General features: G+C 39.4%; 1 protein-coding gene and 1 long non-coding RNA gene across 5 annotated transcripts in view; one reads left to right on the top strand and one right to left on the bottom strand.

Annotated features, from left to right (window-relative positions):
• LOC140724972 (uncharacterized) overlaps positions 1–6,063 on the bottom strand; it is a 79,251-nt gene extending 73,188 nt beyond the window's left edge. The window contains exon 1 of the long non-coding RNA XR_012098229.1: positions 5,713–6,063. This is a non-coding gene — a long non-coding RNA (uncharacterized lncRNA). The remainder of the gene's footprint in view (positions 1–5,712) is intronic.
• The window catches only part of txndc16 (thioredoxin domain containing 16), a 115,064-nt gene extending 101,569 nt beyond the window's left edge, over positions 1–13,495 (top strand). For all 4 annotated transcript variants that reach the window (XM_073039841.1, XM_073039842.1, XM_073039844.1 and 1 more), the window contains 2 exons: positions 1,267–1,457; positions 13,083–13,495. In XM_073039841.1, the coding sequence (XP_072895942.1) occupies positions 1,267–1,457; positions 13,083–13,363 (472 nt within the window). In that variant the 3' untranslated portion in view covers positions 13,364–13,495. The remainder of the gene's footprint in view (positions 1–1,266; positions 1,458–13,082) is intronic.
• The last annotated feature ends 869 nt before the right edge of the window (positions 13,496–14,364 follow it).

Genomic DNA, 14,364 nt, shown 5'->3' with positions numbered 1-14,364 from the left:
GATTCCTAAGTGGACATTGAACCCTTGGACACTACCTCACTTTTCTTAATATATGGTATTTCTGGGTTTTTTTTTTTGCATGTTTTTAACCCATTCAATATACATATACTGTAATTAATTTGCTTATTAATGAATAAGGTGGTAAATGAGGTGTTTCACATGCTGGCCTTCATCAATCAGGGCACTGAGAAATAGGAGATGGGAAGTTTTGTTGTGGTATGTAGCACAGATTATTGTGTACTGTTTTGGTTTCCCTTTTATAGGAAAGATGCCAATAAAATAAACAGAGTGCCAAAGGTTTATCAGAATGTTGCTTGGACAAAAAGAGATTACATCAGCTAGGACTTTATTCTCTGGAAAGTATGAGATTAAGGGGATGACCTCATAGAGCGTCATAGTCAGGGTGCAGGCACATAGACTTTTTCCTAGAGAGGGGATGTTAAAAATAAGAAAGCATGGACTTAAAATCAGAGGCAAGACTTGTAAAAGGAACATCGGGGCAACTTATTTGTGCAAAGGGTGGTATGACTTTGACTGAGGTGGGGAGGGCACATTAGCGACATTTAAAAGGCATCCAGATAGATATATGGATAGGCGAAGTTTAGAGGGCTATGGGTCAAATGAAGGCAGATGGTACTAGCTCATTGGGCAATGCAGTTAGCATGGATGAGTTGAGTCAGAGGGTAGGCTTCCATGCTGTATGACTCCCTCCTTTATCAGTTGAAGCACAAGTGTTCATGAAAAGAAATCACATTTATTAGCTGTGTTTCTGTTGATTTTAAAAATCTTTTATTACTGAGTATCCATTGGGTATGATAATTTTTTAACACAGCTGATGCATAAATTATAAATCTGACATAAGAACCATCATTGAATAGATTTAGTTGAATTTTACTTACATGATAATTAAATCAGTCATTCTGATTGAACACATCTTACACTGGTATGGTGACAACCTTTGCTCTGGTTGTTATAGTGCACAACAATAAAAATGTTTCTATTTGTTAATCAGTTTTTAAGTAATAGATGTAGTCTGAATGTTGTGTGACCTGTTCAGTGCATCTAAAATCCCATAGATCTCATTATCACAATTGCTCTTTATCCATTAATAACAATTTAAAAATAATTTCTTCTGTGCTAATTGCTATCACGTATGCAACCAGCATAATTTTTCATTAATAGCATAAATCAGATGTAATATTTTCATTATGTTGCTGTTAAGATATCTTATCAATAATGCTTTTACTATATTTTTATACCACTGAGGCGAAACACACAAGTTGGTGAAGAGATTCTTCAAATATATTTGAACTACCTTCCACAGCTACCAGCTCTCATCTTAGTGAAGATTGGCTCTGGAAGCCATGTATTTGCATTTCCTGAAGGGCAGATTATTTCAAGGGTGAATGTGCTTCACTGGCTAAAGAAGGTGCAGGAGGGACGGGAGGAACCTAACAGTAAGTAAAATTCCTATTTTCCAAGAACTAAGCATTATCAGCAATGCTGAAGTTTTTTTTAATGGCATATATAGTCACCAAATGCTCAGCTCTTCTGTTTGTCCTGTGCAGCTCTAGCAGTAAGCTGAGAGATAGATGGATACAAGCCCAGGACATACTTGTTCTGAATGTTGCCAATTCCTGCCACCTGCTTTTGGGGTTCAAGGATTATTATACATCAAATAAGGTCACCTTCATCAGAGGGTATGCCACCTGTGAGGGAAAGAGGGTATCAATGCCTAAAGCACTCACTTCCTCAGTCACTCAGTCCACCAGGCCTGATTATTAAGATATACTGGACTACTCCAAATGGGGTCAACTTTGAAGGCTTGTTCCATTTAAAACTTTTATTGGCCAAATGGAATAATTTTCCCCAAACCTGTGCCAATAGGAATTCTGGAAATTAAAATGGAAATGGGCAAAGTTTTCCTTCATTGAATGGAATTGTGACTGATCTGCAATCTAAATAAATATATTCATTTTTTTAAACCACAAAACCCTTGAAGGTCGATTTTTTTAAAAAAGTCTTGAATTAACTATTGACGTAGCATTGATTGGATTCACAGAAGTGAGTTGCAGATTTCTATCACCATCTGCAAATAGAAGTGATTGCGTACTCCACATCCAGAAGTCTCCAAGCATTGAAAATCTCTTTCACCTAAAAGCCAAACTTTCATCAGTTGGACTTTGCATTGGAACAATGAACCCTTGTAATTTGAATGGAGAGAAATAAGTAGAAGGGAAGTGTGCCCCTGCTTTATGGTGGTTTGGCCAATGGAAATTTGCCTTTAATGAATTCACCATTTACAAATGCCAATTTATGCTAAGTCAATAGTTAATTTAAAGTAAGCAACAGATCTTCTTGAAGGGTTTTGCAGTAACAATTGATATATTTATTTAGATTGCAAATCAGATACAATTCCATTCCATGGGGAAAAAATTGCCGCCTTCCATTTTAATTTCCAGAAACCCTACTCACACAATGATGGGGAAAACCATTCCATTTGGTCAATAAAAGTTTTAAAAGTGTATTTTATATGGAATTCTTTGCCTCACTTGCAGACCTCAATCAGTTCGGATTGGCAATAGCATCTCTTCCGCAGTCTCCGTCGGCGTAGGTGCACCCCATAGGCTGTGTGCTCAGTCTCCTGCTTGATTCGCTTTACACTTACGACTGTGTGGCTAAGCACAGCTCCAGTGCCATATGTAAACGTCCTGTGGCACCACCGTCATTGGCAGAATCAAAGGTGGTGAGGAATCTGCATATAGGAGGGAGATTGAAAATCTGACTGAGCAATGCCACAACAACTTCTCTCTCAATGTCAGCACGACCAAGGAACTGATTATTGACTTCAGGAGGAGAAGGGATCTGGACATCCATGAGCCAGCCCCCATTAGGGAATCAAAAGTGCAGAGGGTCGCAAACTTTAAATTCCTTGGTGTTATCATTTCAGAGGACCTGTCCTGGGTCCAGCTCTTAAGGGCAGTTATGAAGAAAGCATGGCAGCGGCTCTACTTCCTTAGAAGTTTGTGAAGATTTGGCATGACATCTCATACTTTGACAAACTTATATAGATATATGTGATGGAGAGTATATTGACTGGCTGCTTCACAGCCTGGTATGGAAGCACCAATGGCGTTGATGGAAAATCCTACAGAAAGTAGTGGATACAGCCCAGTCCATCACAGGTAAAGTCCTCCCCACCAGTGAGCTCATCTACGCTGAACACTATTGGACCATCCATCATCGAGGACCCCCACCACCCAGGTCATGCTCTCTTCTCACTGCTGCCATAAGGTACAGGAGTGTCAGGACTCGAACTACCCGGTTCAGGAACCGTTGTTACCCCTCAACCATCCGGCACTTGAATGGGGAGCATTTCACTCAGCTTCCCTTTCTCCATCACTGAACCGCTCCAACAACCATTGATTTCACCATCAAAGACTCTTCGTCTCATGTTCTCAATATTTATTGTTTATTTATTATTATCTCTTTAGTATTTTTTATATTTGCACAGTTTGTTGTCTTCTGCACACTGGTTGTTTGTTTGCACTGATGGGTGCAGTCTTTCATTGACTCTATTATGGTTCTTGGATTTACTGAGTATGCCTGCGAGAAAATGAATCTCAGGGTTGTACTGTACATAGTGACATATATGATAATAGATTTACTTTGAACTTCCAACTGCCAATAATTAAGATACAGAATAAAAAAATTGTTCTTAAAGGACTTGTGTGAGGAAAAAATAACTAAGTTAACACAATATGTGAAGTAAACAAATTTGTCAATTTTTCAAGGGGTTGTTATGAAAAAGTCATGATACGGATTTAATGCAGGGCTATACGATATTAGGTAATACATTTTGAAGTAGTTAACAGTTTACTTGATTTTATATGTGATAGAATTTTAATTCTTAATCACTTAATAGACTTAATTTTTAATAGATTTTGAATATTTATGACTATTTCTGAAGCAACTAGGAAGGATTCAGCATTATAAACAATATTAAGAGCTGGCTTAGCCTTCACTCTCGTTACGAAAACCTGATGATAATTTCATATATATACCCTATTCAATAGCACCTCACCATCTGCTCATGACTCCCCAGCTGACTGTATCAGTGGGTTACCTGTTTGTTATCCATTAATACATGAGCAGAAACCTCTACCAGAAAATAGTGGAAAATCTGAAGCCATTCTGTTCCAGTTCATGTTCTTGACACTGATTTCTTCTTCTTGACATTTGTGTGAAACTGAGTTAGTCTGTTCATAACTTCAGTGCTACACTTAACTCAGAGATGAATTTCAGAGCACGTGTCTGTGTTGTTACTGAGAAGTTCTTTCTCCCCAAAATCTACACCTATCTCAAGTCCTCTGGTATTTGAAATCTCAGTCTGGCTTTTGTTACCTCTTACATTTGCCTGTTCTCAAACACTGCTGGCTGATTTCTCCCTTTTCCACCCTGCAGTCTTCTGAAATATCCATCAAAGTTGTTTTGATTAAATCTGAGGTTGGTCTCTTGATCAACGTCAATCAAAATATTGTTCACTGCTGCCTTGAGATGCTGATGCCTTAAGCTCTATCTTTCAGAAGTTTATTAAACCCACTCTCTTTACCCTGCCTTTTGACTATTCACCATTGTGTATCCCGCAGTAGCACAGTACCACTCCTGTGAAATGCCATTGCAATGCTGAAGCTGTTGTGTTGTGGTATCTGAAGGCATTTGCCATCAAGTTTCTCTGTGTTGTGTTGCACTGCTGATACTAAACTTATTTCGAGATTCTTGTAATTTGGTAATCCAGGAAAGTCCCAAAGGTTAATTTTGAAATAGTATTGCAAGTTTTGCAATTCTGAATCTTAAACATATGCTGGCAGCTGAATAAAAACTGAGCAAGAACAACTTGGGTTGCTTCACTTCTCAAATTGCTTTATAAACTGTAAAATATTTTTGCAAGAAAACAAGCAGTAGTTATGTACTCTCTAAAGAAAGGAAATGACTGTCCAGTTCATCTGTTTTGTGACATTGATTGGGGAGTGAAATTTAGCCCAGGGAGGTGAAAAGTCACTGCTTTCTTCTAAATAATGTTTGGAATTTGTTTTATTCACCAAAATAGACACTTGTTTTAATTTTTCATTGAAAAATGATGTTGCCAAGGATGATAGATTCCTTCAAAGCTGTACTGCAGTGCTAGCCTAGGTTATATTTATTGGAACTTGCAACCATAGCCACTGACTCATGAATTTCAACCGAGTCAGCTGCTGTTTGGATTTGGCTGCTAGATTAATTTAAAAAAATAAACTCTAACTCAAGGAAATAGATTTTACAGACTAAGTAAAAATTGGAATAAAACTATTGATAGCAGGGTTGAAGTAGGGAAGTTCATATTGACAAATGAGGCACAGGCATTCTTCCTTGTGTGTCAATTAAACCACTAGCTAGTTATACCACAGAGTTTGTTAGTGTTATATTTTGTGACTTTGCCTCAATGCAACACTAAATTAACCTCATTAGTTTATTGGATCATTCTTGTATTCAATTTCATTTATAATTTGAACAGACTGATTTAATTAAATCCAGCAAACGAACCTTCTGACCTTATTAAGATTAGCAACTAATTCATCTGCACAATTAGATTTTATTTTCATTGTACTTTTATGATTGATATGTTATTTTCCTTATGTAAGACATGCTTTATAAATATGTGAAAGAAATTACTTATTCCTTCATGTCACAATTGGTGAGGCTTGCTTTCCAGATTTTGTCGTAGTATTGCTGTAGTATCCCGCTGACTCTGCAGAACTGGCAACTCACTTCTTTTGCTTTGTGTTAGCAACTGAATGATAAGTTGTGGAGTTATAGAATAATAACAGCACAGAAACTGGCTGTTTGGCCAGCGAGCCTATTCTGACCATCAAATCCACATTTACACTAATTAACTTGTTTTACTCACTCCACATTCCATTCCACTTCCTCAGACTGTCACATGAAACAATTTACAGTGGCAAATTAACTTTGGGACTGGAGGAAAGCTACAGGGGAAAATGTGCAGACTCCATCTGGACAGCATTGGATGTCAAAATCGCACTTAGCTTGCTGAACATGTGAGGCAGAAGCTCTACTCCATGCACCATTGTGTAACTTTTTAGTATAAGTAATGCAATTGTGCATTATTACAGTTTAAAAAAAATCTGGTCTATGAAAAAATAAGTTTAAAAAAATTTTTTAAAATTAGTTTTTCAAAACATTTTACAAATTAAAAGCCCCAAATCCCAATGAGGAGCATTAATACAGTGCAAAATTAAGCATACAATAACAATATGCTACAAAGGAAGAGAATTTAACAAAAAAACACCTAAATTAAAGACAAGTAAGCTTAGTGTCCTCCCCAAGCCCCACAACACAAGAAAAAAACAACAACAACTCCAGACCGACCACAACACAATATAGAGAGTATAAGTCAGGACAGTCAAACTCCCAGACTGTGAATACACTTAGCAACAGAGGATAATAATGCCTACTACCAGAAAAAATAGGGAGCTGAAAGCAAGGGACTGAAAAGAAAAAAAACCCTAGTCAAGAGGAAGGTTATGAAAGTACTCGATAAAAGGTCCCCAGACCTTATGGAACTTTAGCTCCGAATTAAGAACTGAATAATGAATTTTTTCGAGGTCTAAGCAGGCCATAATGTCGTTAAGCCATTGCGTATGAGTGGGCGGGGCAACATCTCTCCATCTAAGGAGGATCAAGCATCTAGCCAGGAGAGAGGCAAAGGATAGTATTCGGCATTTGGTCGGACCCAGACATAAATCTGTCTCGCCCCAAAAACCGAACAGAGCAATTAAGGGTTTGGTTCTAGGTGCTGATTCAGAATACCCGATAATGTAGTGAAGACATCTTTCCAGAATTTCTCCAAGCTAGGACAGAACCAGTACATATGGATGAGAGAGGCCACGCCCCTCTTGCATTTATCACAGAGCGGACTAATGCCAGGGTAGAATCGAGATAGTTTAGATTTAGACATATGGGCTCTATGAACAATCTTAAACTGTAAAAGGCAATGGTGAGCACAAAGAGAGGTTGAGTTAACCGATTTGAGAACTGAGTCCCAGCTCTCCTCGGATAAGGAGATATTTAAATCCTGCTCCCAGGCCATTTTAATTTTATCCACAGGGGCCCGTCATAAGGCTGCTAGTTTATCTTGGATAATTGATATTAAACCTTTACCTAGTGGATTAATGGAAAGAAATAGGTCCATAGCATTTTTCGCAGGCATTTCAGGAAAGTTAGGAATTAAAGGAGCAATAAAGTGTCGGATTTGGAGATATCTGAAAAAATGAGCGTTAGGCAGGTTGAACTTAACAGAGAGCTGCTGAAAAGAAGCGAAGCGAGAAAAAATAAGTTTTTTGTTTAAAAAAAAATCGAATTTCCCTCCAAGCTGAATGAGCCAATCAAGTTTTGTCTGAAAAATGCAGGATCCAGAAGGAAAATCCCAGCTTTCATGCTGTGTGTCATGAAGTAATAGATTACACTTTGGAAAGTATCTTCCAGTGAATCCTTTGATGAATCATAACAATGTGCCATTCATTTTTTAAGACTTTTACCTTTTCATTTATAAAAAGGTACAAAATCTTCAGGTTTGAAAATAACGATGAGAGTAACTAATATTACAAATGACTGATCTTACGGAAACCAATTTTATAAATGAGTTTGAAGATAAAACTAAACCAGAAGATAAATCGTTTTCTTCACTTACGTTAATGGTGCTTAATGTGCCTGACTGCAGGTGATTGAACAATAAGCTGAAAAGGGACTATTTTTTAATGCTCGCTGCAGCATTTTGTCAAAGTTGATTGTATTTGGCAGGCATCAAAACATTTACTTGGCAATAAACAACTGTTGTTATCTAATAGATATGCTTCTGGAGAAATATTCTGAGATTATGAGTTAAATTGCTTAATAGCTGTGTTGTTATTTCAAGAGTTATAGTATCTTTAAGCATGCACATACCCAGGATTGTTGAGTTATTAAAAATTCATGGTAGTGCTTGATTTTATTGTCAAAATAAAGTCTTAGCAGCATCCTTGTAATTCTCTTCTGCACCCTCTCCTGCTTGACAATTTCTTTCCTATAAAACTGTACACTATACTCCCAAGAACGGTCTCAACAACTTGCATGTCTAACGACAATATTATGTCGCAACTCGCAAACTCGCCTCACTTAATAAGGCCAAAGTATTCAACACAAGATGGACATCATGTTATGCTAAACATCAGCATGCAAAATGCTTTCTTCATTGTCCTACTTATACGGCTTCTTTCAATTGTACCTCCAGGTCTCTCGTTCCGTACCCTGCCATTCACTGTATAAGCCCTACCCTGATTTGAATGTCCAAAGTACATCACCTTACACTTATCCGTTTGCCATTCCTCAGTCCATTTCCCTAACTAGTCAAGATGTCTTTGTAATTCATTGTAACCTGCTTCACTATCAACAAGATCCCTTAACTTATTCTCATCAGCAAACTTGCTAATTTTGCCACGTACATTCACTCCCAAATAACTTTCATAAATAATGAATAACAGCGGTCCCAACATTGACCTGTGGGCACCCCTCTAGTCAGAGAATCTACCTTCAACCATCACTTTCTGCTTCCTATCATTGAGCTAATTCTGAATCTACCTCACATACTCCACCTGAATCCCACATGGCCTAACCTTCCAGATCAGATTACATGAGGGACTTGTCAAAGGCCTTACTAAAGTCAATGTAGAAAACATCCATTGCCTTATCTTCATCCATCTTCTTAGTAATCTCTTCAAAAAGCTCCTAAAGATTTGTTAGATGTGACCTCCATGCGCAACACCATGCTATTTCTAACCAGGCCTTGACAATCCAAGAGATGGTAATCTTGACTCTCAGAATTTCCTACAACTGACGTCAGGCTCTCTGGCCAGTCCTTGCTAACTTTCTTGAACAAGGGAACAAAATTAGCCACTAACAGTCTTCTGGACTTTACCAGTGTCTAACAATGAAGCAAATATCTCTATAAGGGCCTCCACAATTTCTCCTCGGCCCCTGTTGGAGGATGCACTTGGTCAGGCCCCGTGATTTGCCCACCACTTGGCTTCAGATATTTCCTCCCCTGTAATACACGTACGATCCATTATCTCACTACTTATTATCTTCATTTTTTGGCATCCTTTATATTTTCCTTAGTAAACTCTGAAGAGAAATGGACATTAAAAATCTCGACTATCTCCTATGGTTCCACACATAGTCAGACCTGATGGTCTTTAAGAGGATCTCATCTCTCCTTAGACACTGTTAATATAACAGAGGTACCTCTTGGGATTATCTTTAGCCCTGACTGCCAAATCCATCTCATATCCTCTTTTTGCCCCCCTCATTTCACTTCTAAACCTTGGCTTAAACTTTTTATATTCATATTTACAGTGAATGGGCAGATAGTATCACTGCTTTAATTTGCATTTATTTCAATGCACATAGCTTAATGCATAAGGCGGACGAATTGAGGAGTAGAATATCTCTGGGGACTAAGGTATTGTAGCCATAACAGCAAGAACTGCAGCCCATTGATGCTTCAGGTGGGTGACAGAGGGGAAAAATAAGGGTGGAAGGAATGTCACCCTTTTCATAATGGAGGACATTACAGTTGCCTAAACACAATGTTTACTTTCTTCATTTTCCTGACTGGACCCTCAATATCTTTCATCAGCCAGGGTTCCTTGAAATTGCTATGACTACTGTTCACCCTATCAGGAACATACCGACCCTAAGCTCCCGATGTAGTCCTTTTAAATACCTCCCACTTTACAACTCTTCCTTTGCCTTTAAATAGCATCACTCAGTCGACACCAGCTAAAGAGTGCCTAATTACCTCAAACTATTTTAAAGCTAATAGGATTGCAGTCACTGCATCCAAAGGACTTCCCACTGCCACCACAGTTACTTGGCCCGTTTCATTCCTTGAGAGATCTCTCCTACTATTCTCACATCTACCTGCAATTTCTTGATATCTCTACTCCTCAAGTTCCCTGTATTGGGGGAGGGGGTGTATAATATAGCCCTACCAGGTCTTCAACCCTATTTATTTTTAATTCTATCCAAATGGTCTCATCAGTTGATCCCTCAAGAATATCCTCTCTAGGCACTTACTCTTAAGTCCACCTTTATAAAAAAAAAGGCACATTTCCTCCAGTTTTGCCTGTTCAGCTGTCACACCTAAAACATTAGTATCCCAGAACAGTGAACTGCCAGTCCTGACCTTCTCTCAGCCACATTTATGTAATGGTCACAATGTTCCTGTCCCTGGAGGCAATGCATGCCCCCAGTTTGTCCACCTTACCTGTCAAGCTATGTACATTGAAATAGCTGCAATTTGAAATGATGGTCCTATCTGCTCTTTTACTGAAAAGATGCCTATCCTTATTGCTAGGCTTACATTCTTCGGCTGCTGCATGTACCCTTCTCACCAACATCCCTCAAGCCCCAACCCCCTGCCAATCTAACTTAAACTGTCGCAGGCTGCAAAAGTGAATCTCAACACGAGAATTTTGGCCTACCTCAAGCCCAAATGCAACCTGTCCCTGTTGTACAAGTCGTCGCTACTGCAGAAGAGATCCCAATGAGCCAAGAACCTGAATCCCCTGCTCCCTGCACCAGCTTCTCAGTCACACGTTCATGTGGCCTATCTTTCAATTCCTGGACTCACTAACACATGGCAGCAGGAACTCACTATCCTTGATGTTCTGCATTTTCATAGAAACATAGAAAACCTACAGCACAATCCAGGCCCTTCGGCCCACAAAGTTGTGCCAAACATGTCCCTACCTTAGAAATTACTAGGCTTACATATAGCCCTCTATTTTACTAAGCTCCATGTACCTATCTAAAAGCCTCTTAAAAAGACCCTATTGTATCCACCTCCACCACCGTTGCCGGCAGCCCATTCCATACATCACCTCTCTCTGAGTAAAAAACTTACCCCTGACATCTCCTCTGTACCTACTCCCCAGCACCTTAAACCTGTGTCCTCTTGTGGCAACCATTTCAGCCCTGGGAAAAAGCCTCTGACTATCCACACGATCAATGGCTCTCATCATCTTATACACCTCTATCAGGTCACCTCTCATCCTCCTTCACTCCAAGGAGAAAAAGCCGAGTTCACTCAACGTATTCTCATAAGGCATGCTCCCCAATCCAGGCAACATCCTTGTAAATCTCCTCTGCACCCTTTCTATGGCTTCCACATCCTCCTGTAGTGAGACGAGCAGAACTGAGTACAGTACTCCAAGTGGGGTCTGACCAGGGTCCTACATAGCTGCAACATTACCTCTCGGCTCCTAAATTCAATTCCATGATTGATGAAGGCCAATACACCATATGCCTTCTTAACCACAGAATCAACCTGCGCAGCTGCTTTGAGCGTCCCATGGACTCGGACCCCAAGATCCCTCTGATCTTCCACACTGCCAAGAGTCTTACCATTAATACTATATTCTACCATCACATTTGACCTACCACAATGAACCACTTCACACTTATCTGGGTTGAACTCCATCTGCCACTTCTCAGCCCAGTTTTGCATCCTATCAATGTCCCGCTGTAACCTCTGACAGCCCTCCACACTATCCACAACACCCCCAACCTTTGTGTCAGCAGCAAAATTACTAACCCATCCCTCCACTTCCTCATCCAGGTCATTTATTAAAATCACCAAGTGTAAGGGTCCCAGAACAGATCCCTGAGGCACTCCACTGGTGACCGACCTCCATGCAGAATATGACCCGTCTACAACCACTTTGCCTTCTGTGGGCAAGCCAATTCTGGATCCACAAAGCAATGCCTCCTTGGATACCATGCCTCCTTACTTTCTTAGTAAGCCTTGCATGGGGTACCTTATCAAATGCCTTCCAGAAATGCATATACATTACATCTACTGCTCTTCCTTCATCAATGTGTTTAGTCACATCTTCAAAAAATTCAATCAGGCTTGTAAGGCACGACCTGCCCTTTACAAAGCCATGCTGACTACTCCTAATCATATTATACCTCTCCAAATGTTCATAAATCTGGCCTCTCAGGATCTTCTCCATTAGCTTACCAATGGTCTACAATTTCTTGGGCTATCTCTACTCCCTTTCTTGAATAAAGGAACAACATCTGCAACCCTTCAATCCTCTGGAACCTCTCCTGTCCCTATTGATGCAAAGATCATCGCCAGAGGTTCAGTATTCTCCTCCCTTGCCTCCCACAGTAGCCTGGGGTACATTTCATTGGGTCCTGGCGACTTATCCAACTTGATGCTTTCCAAAAGCTCAAGCACATCCTCTTGCTTAATATCTACATGCTCAAGCTTTTCAGTCTGCTGCAAGTCATCACTACGATCACTAAGATCCTTTTCCATAGTGAATACTGAAGTAAAGTATTCATTAAGTACCTCTGCTATTTCCTCTGGTTCCATACACACTTTCCCACTGTCACACTTGATAGGTCCTATTCTGTCACATCTTATCCTCTTGCTGTTGGCATATTTGTAGAATGCCTTGGGGTTTTACTTAATTCTATCCGCTAAGGCCTTCTCATGGCCCCTTCTGGCTCGCCTAATTTCCTTCTTAAGCTTCCTAGTAGCCTTATTAAAAGAAATTTCTCATTCTGCACTAATCATTTTACTTCTATTAAGTATGATTAACTCTAAACAAGTTCTAGTCTCTGTTGATCCATCTGATGTGGTTTAACATACAGTACAGCAGGCTGTCACTTAACATATTGATCACTATATTTATAATGGTTTTGGGGAGATTCTATTACCTGATATCCCCTGTGTACTTGCTTATAATGAGGCATATTTTTATATCTTAAGGCTCTGGTCTGTGAATTGCTTTCCAGCTAGAATTACCCCAATTTTGCAGTATTGCTCTCGATGAAAGTACTGAACTAAACACCACAGACATTTCCCTACTTTGTTAAAAAATCATATTGCAAGGTGAGAAGAAAATCCTGAATTGAGATTAAGAGAGTACATCTGGAACCAGTTTGATGTTTTTGTAAATTTGCTTTTGCAGATCTCCTGCAAGATAAGGAATGGACACCTCCACAAGCTGCTTATGACTTCCTGGCCATTATGGATATCGTACGTCCTGGATTTGCAAAGCAGAGGACACCTAGTTCTGCAAAGCAGGTTGACGCCTATGAGGGAGAAGACAAGGCAGAACTGACGAGTGAGGAGGAAGAGGATGACACAGTATCAGCTGCAGATCCTGAAGGAGATTTCTTGCCCAAGACATCGCCCAGACCTCCAGTTCAGGACAAGAAGACGCAGCATAAGCTGCACAGTGAATTATAATAAGAAAGCAGAATTCACCAGTTCCTCATGTTATCATTTATCTTATTTGATGGATAATGTAATATGAACCTGAATATTATAGAGCAAAGCATGTAACCTACTGCATAATAAACTTAGTTTAATCTTGCAAAACATTTTGGCATTTTCTTTAAAAACCAAGCAAAATAAACTCCAGCCCTTTCCATTCAAGCTATTGTCATTGCTTGGATGTCCTTGTAATACGTTGCTTGTAACGTTATGTTCTCAGTTTGGAAAAATGCTGGAATCGGAAGCAGTTGCAGGAATGCTGGAAGAGCTCAGCTAGTGAAGCAGCATCTATAAAAAGAAAAACATTAACAGTTCAGTTCTCATCAGTAACCCTTCCTCAGAACTGAGGAGGTGGGGAAGGGTTAGCAGTTTAAAATCTGGGCCAGGCAACAACAGTGAGGTGTAAGCAAAAGACTATGTGGCAGCAGGTAATATAGAACAAGTCTCAATGACACTTCAAAATGTCTTACTAATGCCTACACATGCTCCTTATTTCCTGATCTGTCTTCAATCACTTGGTGCAGGGTTTAACCTGAAGATGTTGCTCAACCCACTAAGAGATGCCAATTTTTCAGATTTTAACAAACACACTATAGAAATTGTGGAAATGTGTAGACTTTCAAAATTAATTTTATAAATACTGATGAACACAAGCAATTGATTGTGATCCAGATGATGATCGTTTCACAGGCACCTCTTCAATGTAATCCAAAAGTTGAATAGTAGTGGACTGAATTTGCGCAATGAAGATTATAAATATTTTGTGATTAGGCCTGCATATGATTTGTATGACTTCATTGCATATGTTTAATTTGAATAGAAAAAGGAAAATATTACAGTAAGGACTTTGCGAGGGTGAAATTGCCCTAGTTCTATGATTTAGACTGAAACTGTGTTGTGTTCCACTGAACTCTGTTGGAAGCATGAATTATGTAGAATTGTGTAAATGAAACTGTGGCACTGCTCCACAGACA

This window comes from Hemitrygon akajei, chromosome 3 (genome assembly GCF_048418815.1).
Source record: "Hemitrygon akajei chromosome 3, sHemAka1.3, whole genome shotgun sequence".
Taxonomy (NCBI): Eukaryota; Metazoa; Chordata; class Chondrichthyes; order Myliobatiformes; family Dasyatidae; genus Hemitrygon; species Hemitrygon akajei.
The sequence above is the reverse complement of the archived record's forward strand: the minus strand, read 5'-3'. Positions and strand labels throughout refer to the sequence as shown.